The following is a 27,247-nucleotide window of genomic DNA, read 5'->3' as shown; positions in this document are numbered from 1 at the left end:
ACCTCCGTGGAAATTATCCAATCAGAGTCATCACCCACAGTTGGGTGGGGTGCATCTCCATGGAAACACTCAAAGAATTAGAATCTAATTAACACTGATAGGTCTGCCCACACAAGATTACATCAAAGATAATGGCATTTGGGGGGACATAATACATTCAAACTGGCACATTAATGTACAGTAGACCTCTCTTGGTAGCACTTAACATGGATGAAATTTTACATTTAGTTATATAATTATTTGACAGACGACTCTCTTTTCCCACTAGATGATATCGAAGACCACATCTCCTTTCTCACAATACAGTCACTTACATAATGCCTAACTGATGGAGGGTTCCCAATAAATATGTACTGAAGGAGTTAACTATGTTTCATGTCTGATTGAAGCCCAAAGTCCACACAATTATAATTTCTGACTTAACTGAGAAAAAGATGCATTGTTACAAAGACTGACAAGATGAATAGGTAATACTATCAGAAACTCCTTTTTCCTGTCGAGGTCTTTTAAACAATTTTATTTCACTCCATTAGTATCCTTATCGAATACACGACAGACAAAAATATGTTTCCACCTATACTTCACAGTATTTAAGAGAAAATATTAAAGTTCAAGTGCATGGCATCATCTTTCAAATGCCCAGGAAATTGAGGAAATTAAGCTGTTTATTGGAATCCTATGAATTCTGCTTAGGAACAACCATCAAGGAGCCTTGATGCTCCATGATTATGGGTGTAGGCAAGGAATCTCTCCTTTTGCCTACAAACTGTCAAGCCATGGACACCAGGAGCTGATCTTTTAAATCTTTTAAAGCTCATTTCAAAAGAGTATCGTCAGGGAGGATTGTGGGAAAATGATGGAGTAGGAAGCTCCGAGAATCAGTCCCTCCACCAGAACAACTAATAAACAGGCAGAACTGTCTGAATTAACTATGTTGAAACTCTCGAGTTCAGGAGAACACTGTACAGCATCCAGGGAAGAGTGGGAGGGAGAGGCTGGTAAATACCAGTAAACTGCTCTTTCTGCACAGTGGTTACTGGTGCCCATCTCCCACTCTTGGGTCAGGGAGCAGTGGGGTCCAGCCCCTGCCATAGTTTGCTGGTGCCAGAGAAGGTCATAGAAATCCACTTCTGCAATATCTGGGGTGGCCATGGGCTGATCACTAACCATGGCTTTTGATTAGCCAGGAGCCCAGCTCTGAGGGGTAGCCATTGTTCCAACCCACCCTGGACAAAGGTGGCAGAGGAGACTTAAGGACAGTGTGCTTCCTCAGAGCTGTGGAGGATAGGTGAAGGGCTGCACTTCCTGGGAAGTCAAGAAAGCACAGCTTTGGGTAGCCATGGAAGCAGCACCTGGTGCCCTTCCTGGCCCCTCCCTCATCCCCTCTCCAGGGCAGTGGGTCCTTGGCCTTATTCCGGCTGGGAAAGACTGGGGAAATTCTGCTCGGGGTGCCTCCTCCCATGCCCTAGAATTTCCCCCCAGGCAAAAGCAGCTTAAGACAATGAAAGCAGGGTAAGAAACAACTGAGGCAAAGGCTTACTCGCTTTAATTCTGGCAGTGGAACACCCAGGAGAGGGAGAAGGTCCATCTCTTGGGAAGTAGAAGGGGAATTCAAACTCCTGTAAACTGGGGAACACCAAAGGCCACTCGCAAGTCCAAGTCCAGGACAAGACACAGGGTCCAGGGCAAGACACAGGCCCAGAAAAGACAGGGAGGATCCTGAATTTTGCATTCAACTTGGGTAGACCTTCCTGATAGGAGGACAGTCAAGAAAATTTCTGCCACATCACCAGCTGGTTACAAACTCAAGAAACAGATATCTCAGGAAATAAATTCCAGAATTAACATTTTAAAATATAAAAATGTATAGTGTGCAACAAAAGATCACAAGACAAACAAAGAAATAGGAAACAAAGGCCCATCCAAAAGAAGATAAAAGTCCAGAAAACATCAATGAAGATCTGACTATGGACAGGCCAAAAAAAGACTTAAAAAAAAAAAAATGATCTTCAATACACTCAAGTAGATGAAGTAAAATGCAGAGAAAGAACAAAAGGATATGGGGAAAACAACAAACTAACAATATGAGAATATCAATAAAGATATAGAAACTTCATAAAGGAACCAAACAGAACTACTGGAGTTGAAGACCACAATAATTGAAATGAAAAATTCCCAGGAGGGTTTCAACAGCAGATTGGCACTGGCAGAATTAAGAAACGGTGAACTTGAAGACAATTAAAATGAGTCAGGCTGAGGAGCCGAAAAAAAAGAATTATAAAAAGTGAAAATAGCCTCAGAAACCTCTGGGATATCATCAAGCATACTAATACACACATTATGGGAGTCTCAGAAGGAGAAGAGAGAAAGGAGCAGAAAGAATATCTAAGAAGTGATGACAGAATACTTCTTGAACTTCACAAAAGACATGAACATGCACCTCCAAGAAGCCCAGAGAACACCAAGCAGGACAAATTTGAAGAAAAATATGCCCTGACACATACTGATCAAACCGTTGCATGCAATGACAAGGAGAGGGTTCTGAAAGCTGCGAGAGAAAAGCAATGTGTGACATACAAAGGAGTCTCTGATGAGAAATTAAGTGCCAATTTCTCATCAGAAACCATGGTGGCAAGAAGGCACTGGGTTGAAATACTTAAAGTGCTGAAATAAAACAACTGCCAACCAAGAATTTTATATCTTGCAAGACTTTTTTTTCAAAAATGAGGGAGAGGTTAAGACATTCCCAGATAAACAAAAGCTGAGGGAGTTCATCACCACTAGACTTGTCCTATAAGCAATGCTAAAGGGAGTCCTTCAGTATGCAAGGATCAAGAGTACTGGACAGTGGTTCAAAGTGGCATAAAGAAATAAAGACCTCCAGTACAGGAAGCCATTTGGGTAACTGTAAATGCCAGTACTATGTATGTAACTCCATTTCTTACTTCCTATAGGTGTTAAAACACAAATGTATAAAAAGTAATGATATAGCTATGGTTTTGGACACATAATATACAAAGATATCATTTGTAACAAGTACAAAAAAAGGTGGGAGAACAGAGGGTACAAGAACAGTGCATGTGTATGCTATCGAAGTCAAGTGGGTATCAAATCAAATATGATTGTTATATATTTAGGATGTTAAATTTTACCCCCATGGTAACCATAAGGAAAATATATGAAAAATATATACAGATAGAAATGAGAAGAGACTCAATATAGTACAATACAAAAAATCAAATAATTTTAAGTATAGATGTACCTAACAGATCACCAAAATATATGAAGCCAATCCTGACAGACTTGAAGAGAGAAATTGATGGTTCTACATTAATAGGAGGAGTCTTTAATATACCACATTCAATAATGGATAGAACATTCAGACAAAAGATCAATATGGGAATACAACACTTGTATGATACTCTAAACCAACTAGACCAACGACAGTGTGATGAAGCTAGTAATAAATAACAGAGGGAGAAATGGAAAATTCACAAATATGTGGAAATTAAAGAATATAATCTTAAACAAACAATGGGTTAAAGAGGAAATCACATGGGAAATTAGGAAATATCTTGAGGCTAATCAAAATTAAAATACAACATACTAAAACTAATGGGATGCAGCAAGGGCAGTGCTGAAAGGAAGTTTATAGCTCTAAATGCTTGTATTAAAAAAGAAGAAAGTTTTCAAATCAGAGACCTAACCTCAAAACTGAAAGAACAAGAAAAAGAAGAACACACTAAACCCAAAGCAAGCAGAAGGAAGGAAAAAACAAAGATTAGAGTGGAGACAAATGAAATAAAGAATTAAAAAAATTAGAGAGACTCAACAAAACCAAAAGTTAGTTTTTTTAAAAGAGCAATAAAATTGAGAAAACTTTAGCTAGATTAACAAAGAAAAAAGGGAGATGACACAAATGACTAAAATCAGAAATGAACAGGGTGACTTTATCACTAACACCACTGAAAAAAATGACTATTTAAGAGGATACTATGAACAACTATATGCCAACAAATTAGATAACCTAGATGAAATGGACAAATTCCTAGAAACATACAAACTACCTGACGCAAGAAGACATAGAAGATTTCAACAAACCAATCACTAGTAAAAAGATTGAATCAGTAATCAAAACCCTCCCAACAAAGAAAAGCCCAGAACCACAGGGCTTCACAGGGGAATTTTACCAATCATTCCAAGAAGAATTAAAACCAATCCTGCCAAAACACTTCCAAAAAATTGAAGAAGAGGAAACATTCCCTAATTCATTCTAAGATGCCAAAATCACCCTCATACCAAAGTCCGATAAAGACACCACAAAAAATCCTCAACAAAATACAAAGCAAACTGAATCCAACAGCACATTAAAAGGATTATACACCATTATGAAGTGGGATTTATCCCTAGTATGCAAGTGTGGTTCAACATAAGAAAATCAATTAATGTAATATACCACATTAACAGGATGGAGGGGAAAAAACACCACATGATCATTTCAGTTGACGCAGAAAAGGCATATGACAAAATCTAGCAGCGCTTCTTGATAAAAACACTTAGAAAACCAGAAATAGAAGGAAACTTCCTCAACATGATAAAGGTCATCTATGAAAAACCCACAGCTAACATCATACTTACTAGTGAAAAACTAAAAGCTTTCCCTCTAAGATCAGGAACAAGAAAAGGATGCCCACTGTCACCACTAAGTATTCAACATTGTACTGGAAGTTTTAGCCAGAGCAGTTAGGCAAGATAAAGAAATAAAAAACATCCAAATTGGAAAGGAAGAAGTAAAGCATTCCCTATTTATAGACAGCATGATCCTAAATACAGAAAATCCTGAAAAATCGACAGCAAAGCTCCTAGAGCTAATAAATGAATTCAGCAAAGTGGCAGGGTACAAGATCAACATCAAAAATCAGTAGTGTTTCTACATATTAGTAATGAACAACTGAAAGAAGAAATCAAGAAAAAAATCCACTTACCATAGCAACTAAAAGAATGAAATATCTAGAAATAAATCTAACCAAGGATGTAAAGGCTTTGTACACAAAAAACTATAAAACACTGCTAAAAGAAATCAAAGACTTAAATAAATGGAAGGACTTTCCATGTCCATGGACTGGAAGACTAAATACCATTAAAATGTCAGTTTTACCCAAAGTGATTTACAGATTCAACGGAAGCCCAATCAAAATTCCAAGAACCTTCTTCGCAGAAATGGAAAAGCCAATCATGAAAGTTATATGGCAGAGTAAGGGGCCTCAAATAGCCAAAGCCATCCTGAAAAAGAAGTATGAAGTTGGAGGACTCACACTTCCCAGTCTTAAAAAACTTATTATAGAGAGAACCTAAGATGGCGGCTAGGTGAGACAGGGCAAAAAAACACCTCCGTGAAAAATACTAGATAAAAACCAGAAAGTGACCCAGAATACCACTTCCAGCGATGCACCAGCCAAACAAGTTCTGCTAAATCCACAGGGAACATGCATTTGGTGAAACCAGGAGGCTGCATTCTGAAATGAGTGAGTGAGCCAGCTGAAAGTCCCGCGGCCACGCTGTGTGTGGGGAAATGGTTGGCTGGCATTTGGAGACACACTAGTTCTTTAAAAAAAAAAAGCCCGGGAGTGGCTGCAGATACGACGGGGAGAGCCGCACAGTGAAGCACGGCAGGAGCGGGCTGGGCTAACGCCTCGGCGTCTGGTGTGGAGGATACCCCTTCCCACAACCGCTGCTGATTGTCTTGAGACCAGAGTAGCAAGAGGGGAGACAAAAGGAGAAAAAAACCCTGCATTCCTTGCAGCCATCTCCCCAGCGGGCAGGGGACGCTCCTGCCTGGGGCCAGATCCACAGCCCAGAGCCACGCCAAGAAACCCAGTGTGACGGGGAATCTTTCCCACAGCACTACACACAAGCCACAATATCGGCCGTGGACAGTGGCCTTTAATACACCCACAGCTGATTGTCCCGGAGCTGGGAGGGCGGAGCTGTGTGAAAAGCGGGAAGTTAATGCGTCCCATTCAACCATCTTTGAAGCGGGCTGGGAGCGCCCCTGCACAGCCCAGCGACCCAGGGCTTCCCTGGTGGGCCGGCACGCACTAGTGACGTGGCACAGCCCTCCCCCAGCAGAGGTCCTGGAAGAGCACAGCTGGGAAGGGGAAACCGCTCGGAAATCCCAATGACCCTATGCGAATACCGGGGACTTGTGGGTCAGCAGCCGAGACAATTGGTGGAAAGACTGAAATGAAGGTTTAGGCTCCTGCAACAGCCTTAAATCTCTGGGAACACCTGGGAGGTTTGATTATTAAAGCTGCCTTGCCTGCCTAACCACCCAGGCACATGCCCCACATTCAGGGCAGACAGTACCAGCAACACATCCAAACTTGGTGCCCCAATTGGACCCCACAACAATCAGACCCCCACACACCACAAAGATAAAGTGGGGAAGAACTGACTTGAGGGGCGTAGGTGACTCACGGACGCCATCTGCTGGTTAATTAGAGAACGTGTACGCCACCAAGCTGCAGTTCTGTCAAATTAGGGATCAAGTAAAGCAAATGCCAAGAGGCCAAAAACAACAGAAAATCTTGAAGCATATGATAAAACCAGACAATATGGAGAACCCAAACCAAAACACCCAAATCAAAAGATCAGAAGACACACAGTACTTGGCACAATTAATCAAAGAGTTACAGACAGGCAACAAAAGCATGGCTCAGGATATAAAGGACCTGAAGAAGAGCATGCCACAGGATATAAAGGACATAAAGAAGACCCTAGAAGAGCACAAAGAAGAAATTGCAAGAGTAAATAAAAAAGTAGAAGATCTTATGGAAATAAAAGAAACTGTTGGCCAAATTAAAAAGACTCCAGACACTCATAATACAAGATTAGAGAAAGCTGAACAACTCAGCCTCCTCGAGAACCACAGAACAGAAAATGAAAGAACAAAAGAAAGAATGGGGAAAAAAAATTGAAAAAATCAAAATGGATCTCAGGGATATGACAGATAAAATAAAATGTCCAAATTTAAGACTCATTGGTGCCCCAGAAGGGGAAGAGAAGGGTAAAGGTCTAGAAAGAGTATTCAAAGAAATTGTTGGGGAAAACTTCCCAAACCTTCTACACAATATAAATACACAAAGCATAAATGCCCAGCGAACTCCAAATAGAATAAATTCAAACAAACCCACTCCAAGACATATTCTGATCAGACTGTCAAATACTGAAGAGAAGCAAGTTCTGAAAGCAGCAAGAGAAAAGCAATTCACCACATACAAAGGAAACAACATAAGACTAAGTAATGACTACTCAGCGGCCACCATGGAGGTGAGAAGGCAGTGGCATGACATATTTAAAATTCTGAGAGAGAAAAATTTCCAACCAAGAATACTTTATCCAGCAAAACTCTCCTTCAAATTTGAGGGAGAGCTTAAATTTTTCAGACAAACAAATGCTGAGAGAGTTTGCTAATAAAAGACCTGCCCTACTTCAGATATTAAAGCGAGCCATACCGACAGAGAAACAAAGAAATGAGAGAGAGATATAGAGACTTTTAACAGACATATATAGAATATTACATCCCAGGTCACAGGGACACATATTTTTCACTAGTGATCACGGATCTTTCTCCAGAATGGACTGTATACAGGGACATAAAAACAAGCCTCAATAAAATAAAAAATAAAAAAATGAATTTGTTCAAAGCACATTCTCTGACCACAATGGAATACAAATAGAAGTCAATAACCATCAGAGACTTGGAGAATTCACAAACACCTGAAGAATAAAAATGAGGGGGAGATGAAAACATTCTCGGATAATCAAAAGCTGAGGGACAGATCAGTCCTATGCAGGCTGAAAGGAAGGGACACTAAACAACTGACTGAAACCACATGAAGAAATAAAGATTTCCAGTAAAGATCACATGGTAAATATAAAGACAATACTACTGAATTGTTGATTTATAACTCCACTATTTACTTCCTACAGGATCTAAAATACATAAACTGTAAAGATAAATCGGTGGTTTTGGACTCAATGTAAAATATGTAATTCTTGACAAGAACTACATAAAGGTGGGGGAATGGAGGAGTATAGGAACACAGTTTACATGTCCTATTGAAGTTAAGTTGGTATCAAAGCAAAACAAGATTGTTATAGATTTAAGATGTTAAATTCAAGCCCCACGGTAAACATAAAGGAAGTATCAGAGAATATGACCATAGAGATGAAAAGTAGAGTAGGGGTTCCAAGAAGTGGGGGAAGGGGCAATGGGGAGTTAACAAATGAGTGTAGGGTTTCTGTTTGGGGTGAAGGGAAACTTCTAGAAATGGATGGTGGGAAGGTGATAGCATTGCAACATTCTAAATGTGATTAATCCCACTAATGGAATGCTAGGGAGGGGGTGGAATGGGAAGATTTAGGCTGTATATATGTTTCCACATATATGTTTCTAAATAGATGACATTTAAATACCAAGGATGATCCTGGATGGGATCTGAGGATGGAGGAGAGGAGGCTCAAAGGGACACAGATGGCACATAAGGAAATAAAAAAAAAAAAAAAAAAAGGAAACATAGAATGTAAGCTTTGTATCAAGGTTGAATTTCTTGAACTTCTTAGCTGCGTTTAATGGGATTGCATAAAAGAATGTTCTTGTTCATGGGAAATGTATATGTGAATTATATTGTTTTTTCAAGGATGTGTGCAGCTTGCTCCCATAGGTTCAGAAGACAGAGCAACAGATGATGGATGATAGGGAGGGACAGAGGGATGGAGGGAGGGACGGAGGGAAAGAAAGAAAGAAATGGTGGTGTGACAGGATGTTAAAGGTGCTGGATCGGGGTATTGGGGGAGGGGGGTCAGGGTATGTTGGAGTTCTATGTATGGCGTTTGTACTGTTTTTGCAACTGTTCCTGTAAGTTTGAATTTACCTCAAAATAAAATTTCTTGTAATTAAAAAAAAAAGGCACCTGGAATGAATAAGTCAATGAGTGAACAAACACGACACAGCTATGACTGGTTTCTCCTTCCACTTTACCCTTCTTCATGAGCTCCCCTCCATCATCCTGGACCTAGAAGAACCACTTTTCAAATTATGAATAACTCCAGATTGTTGCTTTCAAGAACAACACAGTGAGTGCTATTTATCTGAGTTATTTTGTGGAGGAGTGCACTAATTGCTATTACGACTCATTCACTGAGTTCATCAATTCAACCAACTTTTATTGAGCCAATCACAAATCAATCCTGAGACCTCATCTCTTCTGCCTATACACTCATATTTTTAGTGATTCATCCAGTTTCATAACTTTAAACACTCCATGCACATGTGAGTGTGTGTGTATGTGTTGGAAACTCCCAAATTCCAGACTCTGCCCAGTGCCCAACTGCCTACTCAGCATCTAGTACACATCTCAACTCAACTGATCCAAAATGGAACCCAAACCACCCCCTCCTGCAACCTTCCTCATTCTCAAGAAACAGCAGCTCATCCTTTCAGTTGGTCAAGTCAAAAAACTTTGAGCCATCCCACACTCCTCTCTTTCTGTCACTGTCCACATACAAGTCACAGTAAATCTGTGGTCAAACATATCTAGAGTCTAACCACTCTGATGCCAGACTCTGGTCAGAGCATGCTCATTTCTCAGGCTTCCTGAAATAACTTCCTAATTGACTTAGTCCTTTCCTGCTAACAATGTATTTTCAATCTGCATCCAGAGCATTCCTTTCAAATCATAAGTCAGGTTATGCCATTTCTCTACTCAACCCAGCCCCACCAAGGCATCCATTAAACTCAGAGTAAAATCCAAAGCTTTGACAATGACCTTCAGTGCCCTAAACGACCCAGTCCCATGCAGCGCTCACCTCTCCCTCTGTCCTTGGCTTGCTTGGGCCTCTACAGCCACAATGGCTTCCTTGCTGCTCCCCAAACCTGCCCATCTCAGGGCCTTTGCACTGGTTCTTCCTTTACCCTGGAATGTTCTTCATCTGGATATCATGTCTCTTGCTCTCCTCCTTCAAGTCTTTGCTCAATGGTCACCTTCTCAATGAGGCCCTCTCTAACTTCCATGCTTATTTATTTACATTTAAAATAACAGCCATAACATAGAAAATTTTCATGACATGTTGCTGATTGAATAAAAGCTAGAAATAGTACTGTATCTTCATTAAGGACTTATCTTTGTTAAAAATTTATGTATGTGTGCATTGTAAGAATACAATTTTAATTTTAATTTTAATTTAAAAATTTAAATACTAATAGGGATTACTTCTAGGGGAACTCATTCCAGCACACTTGATCCCACTTAATCTGTTTTACTTTTCTTTTTTCCTTTTGCATTTATCTCTTTCTCACATACTATTTGTGTCAGTTTGGATGTATTATGTCCCCCAAAATGCCATTATCTTTGATGCAATCTTGTGGGGACAGACACATGAGTGTTGATTAGGTTGGAATCTTTGATTGAGTGTTTCCATGAAGATGTGGCTCAATCAAGTAGGCGAGACCTTTGATTGGATAATTTCCATGGAGGTGTTACCCCACCCATTCAGAGTGGGTCTAAATTAAATCACTGGAGCCATATAAATGAGCTGACAAACAGAAGGAGCTCAGAGCAACTGAGAGTGGCATTTTGAAGAGGAGCTGCAGCTAAGAGAGGACAAAACACCCCAAGAGCAACATTTTGGAGAAAGCCATTTTGAAACGCAACCTTGGGGCAAGTGGACGCCAGCCACATGCCTTCCAAGCTAACAGAGATTTTCTGGATGCCAATGGCCATCCTTCAGTGAAGGTACCCCATTGTTGATGCTTCACCTTGGACACTTCATGGCCTTAAGACTGTAACTCTGTAACCAAATAAACCCCCCTTATAAAAGTCAAAAAACAAAACAAAACAAAAAAAAACCTTATTATAAAGCCAAAGTAATCAAAACAGCATGGTGGACAGATGGCTCCTTACAAGGAATGGAGAGGCTGGAGGGGCAGGAAGGAGGTGGCGGAGAAGTGCTGGCCTTTCAGGACCCATACTGGCCGGGAGTGCTGGGGAGGAGCAACCTTGGAGCAATACCTGTGGGAAGCATGTGACTGTCTTAACTCTGAGATGTGAAGGACCTCTTTTGGGGGAAACTGGGGTGGGGAGAGGGGTTTCATTATAGCTTCTGCTGGGGTGTGACCAGGGTGGAGATATGAACTAGTTGCTAAGGGGTGAAGGGAAGGGGAAAGCAGAATAAGAACAGGGGGAGGACAGGGAAGGAGGGGGTTCCTGGGAGGAAGGGGGACCAGAAATCATGATGCCTGGAGTAAGGAAAAGGAAAGAGCTCCCACCAGTCTCCCAGGAGAGCATGGACCCAAAACAAGGCTTCCTTGGGGTCTGGCACTGGGGTGGACAGGGAGAACAAGTACTCCCTGAGGGCAGGGATAAAAACAAAATAAGAAAAAAAAACAAAAAACCCAGCATGGTACTGGCACAAGGGCAGACATACAGATGAATGGAATCAAATTGAAAGCTCAAAAATCACCCTCACATTTATGGCCAACTGATTTTTGACAATGGGGCAAAGATGACTTAATTGGGAAAGAAGAATAGTCCCTTCAACAAATGGTGCTGGCAAAACTGGATCTCCACTGGCAAAAGAATGACCATATAACATACACCATATACAAAAATCACCTCAAAAGGGATCAAACACCTAAATATAAGAGCCAGAACTATAAAATACCTAGAAGAAAATATAAGGAAGCATTTTCAGGACTTTGTATTAAGCAATGGTTTTTTTAGACTTTACAAACAAAGCACAAGCAATAAAATAAGAAAATAGATAAATGGAACTGCATCAAAATTAAAAACTTTTTTGTGCGTCAAAGAACTTTATCATGAAAGTAAAACAAAAACTTCACAACGGGAAAAAATATTTGGAAATCACATATCCAATAAGGGTTTAAAGTCTGGAATATGTAAAGAAATCCTTCAACTAAACAACAAAAAGACAAACAACTCAATTTAAAAATGGTCAATAGACATTTCTCCAGAGAAGATATACAAATAGCCAAAAAGCACATGAAAAGATGCTTAACATCATTAATCATTAGGGAAATGCAAATCAAAATCCAATGAGATACCATTTCATACCCACTGGAATGGCTACTATTTTAAAAAAAAAACAACAGACAATTACAAGTGTTGGAAAGGATGTAGAGATACAGGAACATTCATTCATTACTGGTGGGAATGCAAAATGGTGCAGCCCCTGTGGAAGACAGTTTGCAGTTCCTCAGGAAGTTAAGTACAGAATTACCATATGACCTAGTGTGATGGTTAAGTTCATTTGTCAACTTGGCTAGGTTATGATGTCCAGTTGTTTGGTCAAGCAAGCACTGGCCTGATTGTTACTGTGAGGAAATTTCATGGATTTAAATAATCAGTAAATTGACTGCATCTGTGGCTGATTACATCTACAATCAGCTGAGGAGATTGCTTTCAACGATGAGAGAAGTCTCATCCAATCAGTTTGAAGGCCTTAAAAGGAGAAGTGATGACTTCAGCAGTCAGAAGGTAGAATTCCCATCTCTACTTCAGTCAACCAGCTTATCCTGGGGAAGTCACTGAAAACTTGCCTTGGAGTTCCCAGATTGTGGCCTGCCCTACAAAATTTGGACTTGCCTTTCCCCACAGCCCCGTGAGCCAATTCCTTTAAATATCTCATAATATTTACATAATATACATTATTCTGTTTCCCTGGAGAATCTTAACTAATACACCCAGCAATCCCACTTCTAGGTATATACTCAAAAGAACTGAAAGCAGGGACTCGAAGAGATATTTGCAAACCAATGTTCACAGAGGCATTATTCACGGTTGCCGAAAGATGGAGCAACCCAAGTGTTCATCAACTGATGAATGGATAAACAATATGTAGTACATATACATACTGGAATATCATTCAGCCTTAAAAAGGGATGAATTTCTGATACATGAAGCAACATGGATGGACCCTGAAGACATCATGTTGAATGAAATAAGCCAAATCTCACTGATATGAAAGAATAAAGCAAATCCATAGGGTCAGAAACTAGAATACAATTTACCAGGGATGGGGGTAGGTTACAGAAAGGAATAGGGAGTTAAGGCTTAAAAGGTACAGAGTTTCTATTTGGGAAGTGAAGGAAAAGTTTTGGTAATGGATGGTGGTGATGGTAGCACAACACTGTGAATGTAATTAACACCATTGAACTATAAATTTGAATGTGACTAACAGGGGAAATTTTAGTTGTATATATGTTCCCAGAATAAGAATTTTTTAAAAAATCCATGGGATTGCACAACCTATTACACGGACTACATGGACTACAGTTAATAGTACAATTATAAAAATGTGCTTTCATCAATTGTAACAAATGTATCACACCAGTGCAAGGTGTTAATATTAGGGTGGTATGTGGGAATCCTGTATTTTATGCATGATTGCTCTATAAACCCCCAATTTCTCAAAAAAGAAAAAAAAAGTACTGTCAGCACAACCTTGACAGCCTCACTAAGCCTCCTTGAGGAAGTGTCTTTGCTTCGTTCTTTCAGTTTTGGTTTGGCTGCCTATAATTTGATATTCAATTTTTTTGTCTGTTTAGCATATCAATCCTTAGCACACAAAGAACTTTACAATAACTCAAGAAAAACACAATGATTTGTTTTTCTAAATAAAGGGCTTTCACCTATGACTATTTTCTTTGCAAATAGTTATTTGACAATGCTATTTAAAAATGGATTATTCTAATCTGTTCATGTCTGTTTACAGGGATCTAGTTCTGATATAATTAATGTACTGGTTAACATTAATCTGTATAACAAAAATTTACCCAAATTTGAGTTATAATACCATAAGAACTTCCCTCTGCTACATAAAGCAAATTTATCTGCTTTAGACATAATTAACATCTTGTTCTTTATATATTTACAATTTAAAGAACCAGATAAGTGCCTACTTATTGCACATCAACTGATGAAATCTTATTGAACTTTGTATTCCAAATTCAAATTTACATTAGCAAGTACAGCAATATTAAAATAAAATATTCAAAGTCAACTATCTTCTTTGGGGGAGGGAAGGAAGTGGACAAAAGTCTCTGAAAACATTAGTCCCTTTCACATAAACTGCCACATTTTCTGCTGGAAAGCCAGCTTCAAAAAGCAACTACTATTTTCCACAAATTGTGAAAAGATTTCTCTCCCCTCCATCCAAAAACAAATAGAAAATAAAAACTTTACATCCTCTAATATAATATTCAAAACGTCATGTCAAAATCAAATCCATTTCCTCAGCATTGTTTTGGAAATATTTTCATAATCATTTGCTTATAGTTCTTCTAAGATTTGTTTATAAAATGAAAGAGTAAAAGAGACATTTACCTTCTTTTCTGTTTCCTTTTTCACGATTATCTGATATCAGTAATGGTTTGCAAGACTTGGGAATTTATTTTCACATTAAACTTTCTTTTCACTTTTTCTTTAGAAAGATGAACAATGAAATTAAAAGTTTAAAAATAATTTGGACCACATATAGAATAGTTTTGATTTGGTGTCCAGGTGGGCAATTAAAAATTTAACTCTCAAATTCAGTAAGTTATTATTATTATCTCTACTACTAATATTAACATCATCATCAACAACAAAAAATAGCATCATTTATTTAGTGTGGTGGGTGGTGCTTTACATACTTTTAGTGAAATAGCAAAGCAACCCGGGCAGCAGGGTTTTTGTTTTTTTGGGTCTTATTTTAAAAATTTCTGCTCTACCGAAAAGGAACCTGTAGGGGGCAGAGCATGATTAGACCTAGGTCTTTCTGGCTTCAAAGCCCAGGCTCTTTCCTCCCTAAGGGTTGGCCAAACCTTAGTCCTTCCTACCATCACAATTTTTTGTCACATCCACAAAACAACTGTCATATTATTAAAATGTGAATTTGAGTTAAAACACCTTTTTATTTTAAAATATATTTATATTTAAAGAAAACCCTTTAAACACAAGGGGAAAAAAACCATGCACACACACAAAACAAGTATAAAAGCTGTCCTGGGACCTGGAGGGCAAAGACTGGAAATGCCAAGCAGAGTAAGGAACTAGGCAGGGGCAGTGATGCTGCTTTCCAGGGCTGGGGAGCCAAGAGGGGGAAGACTAACTATGGGACTGGGTGAGGGTAGCTGGACCAGGAGCTAGAAGACTTTTGGGGAGGATGGGGCTCCAGCCCGATAAGGAGAAGCTGGGCCCTGGAGAGGGGTGGAAAGAGATGGGCTGGGGGTAAGTGGGATGCCATTTAGGGGCTGGGGCCCAGGATCAGGCGCTGTGAGGGGAGACACTGAAGAATGGATGGGCCTAGGGAAGGAGAAAGGCCCCATAGTGTGAGCAGGGAGGAGCAACAGGTCTGGGGAACAAATCCCTGTTGTCCCGGGTCACAGCCTATCCTCTTAACATGTGCCAGTGTGTGCCCTACAAAAGGACCCAACATATCCTCCATGCAACACCTCTGCTCATCTTCCTGGCACAGTACCCTTCTATGGAAAACACTGGCGTAATAAACCACACTGCCTGAAACTGTGAAATCAGCTGATCAATCGTGTGTATGTCTTTCCAGGAGTCACGCACTGTAGTCCAGCTTCCATCACATGTCCCACTGGAATGAACAATGAAGTTCACACTGAGCCACAACTGCTAATTTAAAACCCAAGCTTTCAAAGTTTTTATCCCTTACAAACACGAGCAATCATCCAGACCAAGGGCACTAATGTTTGTCTGAGTCTTACCTTGTGCAATGAATATCCTGACTCAAATATAATTGGTGGAAGCAAGAGGAGGAAAAACATATTTGGACGAAACATTTCTTCTTCCTATAATATAAAATGAGTATTTTCAGAGGTATGGAATTTGTGTAATTAAGAAACAAATTTATCAATAACGAGCCAAAGTAATTCTTCTTGTAGGGCCTGGCCCAGTGAAGATGTATAATGTTTAAATGACTACATGATGATAAAACCAAAGCAGGAGACAAAATAAAGAAATAATTTAAAAGTGTAAGACAAATGATTCTAAAAGGTGACTGGCAAAAGAAAGCAGAATGAACTGCTTCCAAACACAGATGTATGCTTTTTAATCTTAAGAAAGAGAATTAATTTTGATAGAGAAAATATTTCAATTCAGACAGAACACTTTCAAAAACAAGTACACAGATTGGAATCCGCCAGGTAAAAGGTAATGGTAAGCTCTAAAACAATATACTTACAGGAAGAGTAAACACTACACATTTAAAAAATAGCTCCTGTCGAAAGCATGGTGAGAAGGATGATGCCTCACCAATATGGACTAACTACAATGTGTAAACTCAGAATTGAATCTTAGAACACAGCCTAACGTGGATACAATAATTGTAATAGTCCCTAGATTGTAAGCTCTTACAGCAGTTAACTCTATCCCTGAATTGTAAGGCCTATCTCTAAACTTTGAGATGCTGATCCCCTAGCATATGTTGTTACAAACATTGGGACTGGTGGTTTGATGTGCTGAGCCCTTGAGTATGGGACTTGCCCTTATGAAGCTCATTACCACAAAGGAGAGTCTAAAGTTGTATCTAATGGTGCCTAAGAGTCTCCCCCTGAGTACCTCTTTGTTGCTCAGATGTGGCCCTCTCTCTCTCTAACTGAGCCATCTCGGCAGGTGAACTCGCTGCCCTCCCCTCTACGTGGGACCTGACTCCCAGGGGTGTAAATCTCCCTGGCAACGCAGATTATGACTCCCGGGGATGAATGTGGACCCGGCATCGTGGGACTGAGAGTATCTTCTTGACCAAAAGGGAGATGCAAAATGAGACGAAATAGTTTCAGTGGCTGAGAGATTCCAAATGGAGTCGAGAGGTCACTCTGGTGGACATTCTTATGCACTACATAGATAACACCTCTTAGGCTTTAATGTATTGGAATAGCTAGAAGTAAATACCTGAAACTACCAAACTCCAACCCAGCAGTCTGGACTCCTGAAGACAATTATATAATAATGTAGAGTACAAGGGGTGACAGTGTGATTGTGAAGACCTTGTGGATCACACCCCCTTTATCTAGTGTATGGATGAGTGGAGGAATGGGGACAAAAACTAAAGGACAAATGGGGTGGGATGCGGGGATGATTTGGGTGTTTTTTTTTCACTTTTATTTTTTATTCTTGTTGTGGTTCTTTCTGATGTAAGGAAAATGTTCAGAGATAGATTGTGGTGATGAACGCATAACTATGTTATCATACTGTGGACAGTGGATTGTATATCATGGATGATTGTATGGTGTGTGAATGTATTTCAATAAAACTGAATTTAATTAAAAAAAAAAAATAGCTCCTGTCTTCTCTCTGCCTGTCATAGACAACTCTGCAATTTTCCTAAACTGACTGTGATGAAATACTCCACACCTGATGTCCTAGCAACTTGTGATGTGGCTATAAAGTGAGCTCCTTGCCATGCTTTCAGATTTAAATATTAAATGGCATCATGAAAGGTGTTCTCTAGAAATATAGCCATCTTTGGGAGATTGAAACAAGCAGATTTCATTTTTTATATTAATATATCTCTTTAATTTTGGTGAGATTTGAGGAAAATATATACTGGTCCTCAAACCCAAAATGACCGTATGTAATACAGAGTCTATTTAATACTGAAAATCAGATCCTTTTTCATGTGAAAATTTCCATGCCACAATCTTGACAGTCTGATTTCTTGTCAAAATTCCCTATTCAAAGGAATGACTAAATTATTCTCACCAATGTACAGCTGTTACCATAAAGACTAAAATAAAATTCAGAAAAAGTCTTAAAATAGAAGCAAATGACTTCTTAAAATAACTGCATGCATAACAAGCACATGACTCAGACTGGGACTATGAGAAAAGAAATGGGCTGATCTCTGTCCTAAGGGGCAACCTTTTCTCAGAACCAGTGCAGCGGGGCCACTGTATCAATCTTTTTGTAGTTTCAGAAACTAAACCCGCCCTGGGAAAAAGGAGAACCCACTTCACAGGGAATAGTGTTACAGAAAGGTCCCAGGTTCCTTTCAGCGATTTCTCCCCGAAAATGATCTGAGGTGACTGTAGATGTTCCTTGAACAACATGCATTAAATACCGCTGACCTCACATATTGAGAAAGTTAGTTCCTTTCAATTCTTTTTTGATTCCAAGTAAGTCAAAGACAGCTCAGTTGGTGGGTGCCAGCACTTCCAACACTCTCCAATGTGCTGATCTCCTTTTTGAGAGCAGGCTTGGGCTCAGAGGCTTCAGCAGGCATCTAGACTACTTGTTTTCATCATATTTATTTAAACAATATTGATTTCCGACTGAAAATAGTATCATAATGTTCCCTTTAAAAATGTATACAGAAAGAAAGTGGCAAAAAAAGAAACACAAAAAAGGTAAAAACCAAAGACAAAATGAGAAAGAATATAGAAAACAAAATAAATGTATATAAAATTAAAAAGCCAATTGATTAAGCATACGGCAGGTGGTATGCAGGCCCAACAGGACAGTTTGGAAACAGCTTCATGAAAAGAAAACAACAAGCTCCTTCATGGTTTTTATCTCCCATTGCTCCCCATGGCACCCGGACAGGTGTTCTATTTCCTGCTTTGTCTTCCCACAAACACCTCCTCCTCCAAGAATCCTGCCCTGACTATTCCAGCCCAGTAACCTTGCCTTTCTCTGAGGTCAAAATACTGGTTGCCTGGATGGCTCTTCTGGCACTTCATCGCAACCATCACCCAACTTTTTTTAAGTGGTCTACACTACTAAATATATTACTGTTATTTTAATTTAAAAAGTAACATCCATTAAAAGCTTTTTAATGGTGGTAATAGTAGTACAAAACCGTAAATGTAATTAATGCCACTGAATTATATACTTGAAAGTGCTTAAAATGTGAAATTTTATGCTGAATATGTTACCACAATAAAACTTTCTTTTTAAAAAGTCATATCCATTGAAAAATAAATTCAATGACACTGGAGCATATAAAACTAAAAGTGAAAGACAACCTCTCAACCTCCTACTCCCCACGCAGAATTACCCGGGAGAGTGACCACAACTTCGAGCCTGCTGATTGCTGCTGGTCAGAATGTGGGCCTAGTGTTAAAAGAGCTTCTGCTTTTTCAAGAGAAACTAGAAGTTCAGATTTTTATGTGAAATTGCCAGAACTTCACATGGATTAATATTTTTAAATTGTAAACACTACAGGGCAAACAAAATGGTTTAACAGATGTCTTCCCAACAGGCTATATCCAGACTGGGGTAGAGAAAGGGTTTCCAGGGCTCCTGCCCTGGAATGAGCCACTATAAGGCTGTTAAACATAACCAAACTATGCACATTGTGCTTTAGTGGGTCCTGCCCAGCCATCACCCACACCCCTTCCCCAGCTGTGGGGAACCCTATAAATATTAGGAGCTCAAAGTACATTCTGAGAATTCATTTAATATGTGGAATACTTCCTGAACATTATTTACAACACATTCAAACTGTATTTTAGGTGAACTATAAGGCTGGTGTTGCATTTTACATTCTACAGTTTTACAGGTAAATTAATCCTAGTACCTGGGAGCTGCATCAAAGTGGGAGGGGTTCAAATGTGATAAGTTTTAACTGTAATTCTAAGTTTTTGAAAAGGACCTTTAAAATGACTCTACTTTTTCCCCTCCACAAAATCAACTTTGTAACACACTTGCTGACCTCTCTCTACTAAATATGGGTGATCAAATTTAAGCTGAAATTTGAGTTTCAATAAGTCTTCAAACCACAAGTTGATGCTCACACCCTAATAACCATTGTATAAACACAAAGTTATGTGCATCAACAATGGAGGACAACATGGTATGGTGGAAAAAATACTGAGTATACAGGGTCAGAGGGTCTGAATATAAGACCCAACTCAGCCACTTTCTAGCTAGCTCTGTAACCCTGGACATGACCCAACCACTCTGAGGGTCAGTTTCATCTGTTCAATAGGTGAATGGATAAACAAACTTGGCACACCTGTACAATGGAATACTATTCAGTAATAAAAAGAAACAAGCTATCCCATGTGCAAAAGAGTATACACTGTATTTATATGAAGTTCAAGAACAGGTACTATTAATCAATGGTGGAAAGAACACAGAATAGTGGTTACCTCTGGGGTAATCTTCTGGAGTGCTGGAAATGTCCCATAGCTTGATCTGGATTCATCATACTATACTCCAAGATGTATGTACATCAATATGTTATACTTCAATAAAGAAGTATTTTTAAAATTGTAGGGGAAAAAAAAAGGAAATGAGCTATCAAGCCACAAAAAGACATGGAAGAACATGGAACGCATACTGCTAAGTGAAAGAAACCATTCTGAAAAGGCTACATACTGTATGATTCCAACTTTATGAATTCTGGAAAGGCAAAACTATAGAGACAGTAAAAAGCAGTGGTTACCAGCAAGTGGCGAGGAAGCAAGAGGGATGACAAAGTGGAACACTGAGCATTTTTAGGGCAGTGAATTCTGTATGATGTTGTAATGGTGTATACATGACATTATACATTTATCAAAATCCACAGAAGTGTACAACACAAAGAGTGAACCCTAATATAAACTACAGACATTAGTTACTAATACTGTGTCAATATTGGTTCATCAGTTGTAACAAAGGTACCACACTAGTGCAAGACGTTAATAATGTGGGAAACTGTGTGCAGAGAGGGGGGGTATATGGGAACTCTCTGTACTTTCTGCACAATTTTTCTGTAAACCTAAAACTGTCCTAAAAAACAGTCAATTAAAAAAACAGATAATGATAATACCTGTTATCTATATCACGTAGTTATCATTGAGGACAACATGAGCTGAAGCATATAAAGTACTCTGTAAGCTCTACACTGGTAGATGACTATGCTTTATTATCCTCACTGTCAGAATGGAATTGAGAGCAACAAACATTGTTTTTAGTTTAATGCTAATAAGATTCTCCACCCCACTCCTGCCATGAAGTGAGCCTAGGATGCTAAAATGCAAATAAATCACAACAAAATATGACATTCAGTGTGCCCATGTTCACTTGAAACACTGTGAGATTTATGCTTTTTTGAGAAGCTCAGATATCAACCTAAATCTCACAGAATGTTAAAGAATTAATGGGACAATATATATAACTTTGCTGATAGTCAAATAATGACAAGAAAGCCAACATAACCATCAGTGTTACTAAAATTAAGAGCAACCAATAAAATTTTTGATTACAATAAAAATACACAAGCAAACTTACCTTCCAATTTGCCAGTTTTTTAAACTCTATAATTTTTATAACTGCTCCCATAAGAATACCTAGAAGAGAAAACATAAAGTTTAACAAAAATTTAAAACATGAGAATGATTACTCAACTTTATTATTCTGGAGAAACTGAGTATGATTCATTATGTCTCAAAATGGCTTTTATGGAGTTCTGCAAATTTTATGTTTAAAAGTGGAAGAATGGAAATTAGTATGTAGTTTTATGAATCACATGAGTTTCTCACTTGCATCCCAGACAAATATACTATAATGAAATCTACAAAATTCTGAGGGGAAGAAAAAGCTTTACAAAGCAAAACTCAAGGACAGTGTGGCTGGCATGGAATATTTAACACCTGTCATTTTTGCTACATTCACCCATTTTCAATGTGGAATGGCAGAAAGCTTAAAGGCTAAGTTTGCTTTGTACTGCTGTTTCCTTCCATTTTCAAAAAAGAATCCACGAAGCACTTTCTCAGACTCAGCTGGCAGCTCTACATAGAATATTTAGTTAGAGACACAAACCAAACGCTGAAAATAACCTAAAGTGAAAATTCTGTGAAATTCCTGGAACAAAGCAGACCATTTAAGTTCAGGCATGTTTCCATAAAGCTGACAGGCTCCTTGCTCTCTCATATAGCACAGACCAAAAATAATTCTCGAAGTAGCATGATGGGTATAATTTATGATTGCTCTGTTACTCACTAGATAAATGATTCTTAAACCCGTTGTCTCATCAGAATCACCATGGAAGCTTTTTATAAAATAAAGATGCTTGAGAAGAATTCCAGACCTGCTAAATTACAACTCTGGTAGTGGGGTAGTACAAAGTAAGCTTGAATACCCATCAACAACCTAAGGATGAAGAAATACATCTTTATTGGGTGAGATGGGGAGGGGAGATGTAGATTAGAACATAGAAGCTTATTAGGAAAAGGACCTCCAGCTGTAGCTCAACTGAAATGCAGCCAAAAGCCAAAATGAAGAGATTGTTGACAAAGAGGAACAGGATTCCTGGATAATGCCCACTAAAGTACAAGCAGCCCTCCCTTCAAACAATACACACTGGTCCAAAATGCTGGCTCTAAAGTAAATGTCTGTATACCAAGCCCTAGTATTTCATTGGATCCTATTATAAAATCAGGTATTGTTTTGGAAGGAGGGAGAGATTTCCTATGACTTGAGATTGCTGGGGTGGGGGAGGGGGAGGCAGGAAATGACACATCTAAAAATTTATTCTTAATAAAAAGAGATGTGCATAATGATGTATGCATAATGTAATTTATAATGGCATTTTTCTGTGTAAAATAAACTTTAGACAGGCAAATACACATAGAAAGAGAGAGTGTGAATGTACAACCTGAGAGAAAGCAAGTGTCTGCAAGAGAAAATGAAAACATACAGACCAAATTACCAACATGAGGTAGTGTGTGTGTGGTGGGGGGGAGCTTGAGGTGAAGAGAGGAGATGAGCAATTTATATACTTTTGTATTATTTGAATTGTTATATATTAATGAAAAAACAATATAATTACTTTGAAAAAGAGAAAGGGACCAAGATAAAACATATCTGAGTATAAATGGAGCCAAGAAACATATTTTCAGAATACTAGTTTTATGCTCACTTGCTAGATGGTACGAAAGGCTAATGTATTCCTCTTCGGCACTGATTCCAACCCCTCACCAGCTAGGGTTCCCCAATAACTCCTTTTCTCTTGGCTTTTCAAATTCTGTATTTAATGTTCTGTCTTTTTTTGGTTTTGCCATGGATAATATCTTTATTTTATTGTGTGCTGGGCTTCACTTGGAATCAGCTACCTGGATGTTCCAACACTGCTTTAACCACCTCTTGGTGTACTTTATTATGGTTTAAGGATTTTGAAAACAAATTTTCATTAACCAGTCACAATACAAAACAGAACAAAACAAAAAAATTGTTACAATACCTTGTGGAATGTTATAAATAGACAGAAGTCCCTTTTGATCATATCTTACCCTACTATCCCATTTCAGATTTCTCCTTTCCTGCCCCAAGGTAACAAACTATCTTAAGTTTGGAGAATATCCTTTCTCTATCTTCTTACCTATTTCTATATAACCACAGTTCTGTTGTGTGTGTGTGTACATGCATGCCATGCTTGAGTATATTCATTCCTTTTAAAAGCTCCTTGGCAAAGCATAAAAATGCCACAAGCTAAACAGACAGTTCTCCAAAGAAGATATACAAATGGTCAATAAGCATATGAAAAGATAATTCAACACCATTAGTTATTAGGAAAATGCAAATTAAAACCACAATGAGCTACTCCTCTGCTTTCATTTGGATGGTTATTATTTGGAAAAAAAATAAGGAAAATAACAAGTGTTGGTGAGGGTGTGGGAAAATTGGAACCCTCATACATTGCTGATGGGAATGTAAAATGCTGAAGCCACTGTGGAAAACAGATCGGCAGTTCCTCAAAAAGTTAACATATGTGCAAAGGTCCTGGGCTTCCTCACCTGGACTGTTGCTGATGTTCTCACAAACATTGAGGACTGGCGGTTTGATGTGCCGAGCCCTCTATCACGGGATTTGCCCTCATGAAGCTTGTCACTGCAAAGGAGAGGCTAAACCTGAATATAATTGTGCCTAAGAGTCTCCCCAACTGCCTCTTTGTTGCTCAGATGTGGCCCTCTCTCTCTAGCTAAGCCAACTCAGCAGGTGAACTCACTGCCCTCCCCACTATGGGGGATCTGACTCCCAGGGGTGTTAATCTCCCTGGCAATGCAGGATATGACCCCAGGGGATAAATCTGGACCCGACCTCACTGGATTGAGAACATCTTCTTGACCAAAAGGGGGATGTGAAATGAAATGAAATAAAGTTTCAGTGGCTGAGAGATTTCAAATGGAATCGAGAGGTCACTCTGGTGGGCATTCTTATGCACTATACAGATAGCTGTTTTTAGGTTTTAATACACTGGAATAGCTAAAGGTAAATATCTGAAACTATCAAGCTGCAACCCAGAGCATTGACTCTTGAAAATGATTGTATAGCAATGTAGAATACAATAGGTGACAGTGTGATTGTGAAGGGCTTGTGGATCACACTCCCTTTATCCAGTGCATGGATGGATGAATAGAATAATGGGGACAAAAAAACTAAACGAAAAATAGGGTGAGGGGAGTGTTTTGGGTATTCTTCTTTACTTTTATTTTTTATTCTTGTTTTCACGTTTTCTGGTACAGGAAAATGTTCAAAGGATAGATTGGGGTGATGAATGCACAGCTATATGATAGTACTGTGAACAACTGATTGTGCATTTTGGATGATCGTATGGTATGTGACTATATCTCAATAAAATTGAAGAAAAAAAAAGTTACCATATGATCCAGCAATTCTCCTCCTAGGTATATAACCAAGAGAATGGAAAACATATGCTCATACAAAAACTTGCACACAAATGTTCATAACAGCATTATTCACAATTTTCAAAAGGTGCATCAACCAAAATGTCCATCGACCGATGAATCAGGAAAAAAACTATTGACTTGTACATTTTAAATGGCTGAATCTCATGGTATGTGAATCAAGCCAATAAAGCTGCTCCCCAAAAAAGGCCAACTACTGTAGATTAATTTATGTGAAATGTCCAAAATAAGCAAATCCACAGAGATAGAAAGTAAATTTAGTGGTTGCCAAGGATTGGGGAAAGGGAAAAGGGGAGTGACTACTAATGGATATGAGGTTTCTTTTGGGGGTGATGAAAAAGTTCTTGAATGAAACAGTTATGATGGTTGCACAATCCTGTGACTATACTAAATCCATTGAATTTTACACTTTAAAATAGTGAATGCATGGTATGTGAATTAAATCTTAATGCAACACAATTTTTTAAGAAATTCCCCTCCTGATGGTTCTCTTTAGCTGTTGAAAGTGGTGCTACAATAAACATTCTTGTACATGCCTCTTTGTATAAGAATGTTTCCCTAAGGAAGATCCAGACAAGATGAATTGCTGGATTATAAGGCATGAATATTTTTATTTCTGAAAATAGTGGCTGTATCAATTTATTCCACTGAAAGAAAGCATCCCCAAATCCTCACCAATACTGGACAATCATCAGACTTTCATATCTTTGCAATATCATGGGCAAGAAATTGTACTTTAAGGCTTCATTTGACATTTTCCTGATTAGAAAGAAGCTGTTTTTCTGGTCTACTAAAACTTCAACATTTTTCCCCTCATAAATGTATACAAAATTTTAATACCATGATTAACTCTTTTGTAAATACAAATAAAGCAGTTACATTTGAAAATCAATAATTATTCTATTGCCTAAATCTATGGTAAGATTTATTATTTATGAGGCCCTAAGAAGCTTTGTAAAATATGACGTGATGATTGTCATTACTTGGGTAATCCTTTCGATGTGCCTGAGGGCTAAACTATGGAGCAGCATTAAGTTGGCAAACTACTCCTTTAACTTCTTGAAATTGAGGTTCAGAATCAAGTCAAATCAAATCCCCCACAGGGGAAATTAATTTATACTACAAAACTGGCCATCAGAAGGAAACAATGGCCTAGAAAGGGCCTCCAATTTTGTTACAAAATTATACATTCCTATCAGTAAAAATAATCTGTGCACCTTCAAGTTACATATTTTTTATTTGTAATTACATGAAGGTGCTACTTTATTAATATATTTTAAAACATACACACAAAAATGGAAATTGTAAAAGAGTGAGATTTAAAAATATATAGAAATGAAGTTCTACTATTTCCTTTTTGTCCTCAGTGGATCTTCGTGCACACATATTGTAGATACCACTGTATTCGTTCAGAACATCAGGAGCAATTAATAATTTTTTGAGCCCACTCTCCCAGGATTTGTCCCTTTATATTATTTCTAATTCTCAAGAGAATACTGCAGGTAGCAGGCTCAGAGAGGTTAAGCTTGTCTGAGGGCAAAGAACCAACAAGTGACCCTGGACTGCTGGCTCCTAGGTATATTCCTCTGCCTGCTGATACTACAGACAGCTAAACAGCACTACTGCTGTCACCCACTAACATTCATCTCTTTCCCAGAGAGTGCTGCTGGTCTACCATTATCACTGTACTATATGAACGTTCCTATAACTAAGGTTACAGGAATAATGCTTATGATGCATTAAGTAAAAAAATCAGATTACATAATAGTATGAAGAACATGATCCTAGTTTCATTAACACACACACACACACATACACATTTGCATCGTATTAAAAGGAGATACGCACATGCACATACATAGATCCACAGTGTATCAGGCACCATGCTTGTGATAGGTTGAATTATGTACCCAAGACAACCATGTTCTTAATCTTAATCCATTCCTGGGGTAGATTAAATAGGAACTTTAAAAGATGCTATTTTTCAGTTAAGGTGTGGCCAACTGAATCAGGATAGGTGTTAATCCTGTTATTGGAGGCCTTGCAGAGAGGGCCACAGAGAGAAAGCCACCAAGGAAGCAAGAAGCTGAAAGTCAAGAGAACCTGGAAGAGAGAGAAGAGGACAACGCCATGTGATGGAAAAGCCAAAGATCCCCAAGGATCGCCAGCAGTCAGTTCCAGAACACTAGTCTTTGGGAAGAAAGTATCATCTTGCTGATGCCTTGATTCTGGACTTCTCCTAGCCTCAAAACCATGAGCCAACAAGTCCCTGTTGTTTAGCCAACCCATTGTACAGGATTTGCTTTAGCAATCAGGAAACTAAGTGCTGAAGTATAATATACGTTATTTTAGCTCATTCTCACAACTACCCTACAAGGTAATAAATTATAACAATATAGATGATAAAATTAATAGTAACAGCTAACAGCTATTGATTACTTAGCAGCTAGGCATTATACTACGTGATTTTCATGTATTACCTTGTTTAATGTTCACAATCCTATGAGCTTGCCTGCATTTTACAGATAA

At 38.6% G+C, this 27,247-nt stretch overlaps 1 protein-coding gene across 4 annotated transcripts in view; it reads right to left on the bottom strand.

Annotated features, from left to right (window-relative positions):
* SLC9A8 (solute carrier family 9 member A8) overlaps positions 1-27,247 on the bottom strand; it is a 99,926-nt gene that overhangs the window by 56,132 nt on the left and 16,547 nt on the right. For all 4 annotated transcript variants that reach the window (XM_037810963.1, XM_037810961.1, XM_037810962.1 and 1 more), the window contains 2 exons: positions 21,303-21,361; positions 15,794-15,877 (listed from right to left, as the gene is read on the bottom strand). In XM_037810963.1, the coding sequence (XP_037666891.1) occupies positions 15,794-15,877; positions 21,303-21,361 (143 nt within the window). The remainder of the gene's footprint in view (positions 1-15,793; positions 15,878-21,302; positions 21,362-27,247) is intronic.

This window comes from Choloepus didactylus, chromosome 19, assembly GCF_015220235.1.
Source record: "Choloepus didactylus isolate mChoDid1 chromosome 19, mChoDid1.pri, whole genome shotgun sequence".
NCBI classification, from domain to species: domain Eukaryota; kingdom Metazoa; phylum Chordata; class Mammalia; order Pilosa; family Megalonychidae; genus Choloepus; species Choloepus didactylus.
Note: the sequence above shows the minus strand (reverse complement) of the source record. Positions and strands in the feature narration are given on the sequence as shown.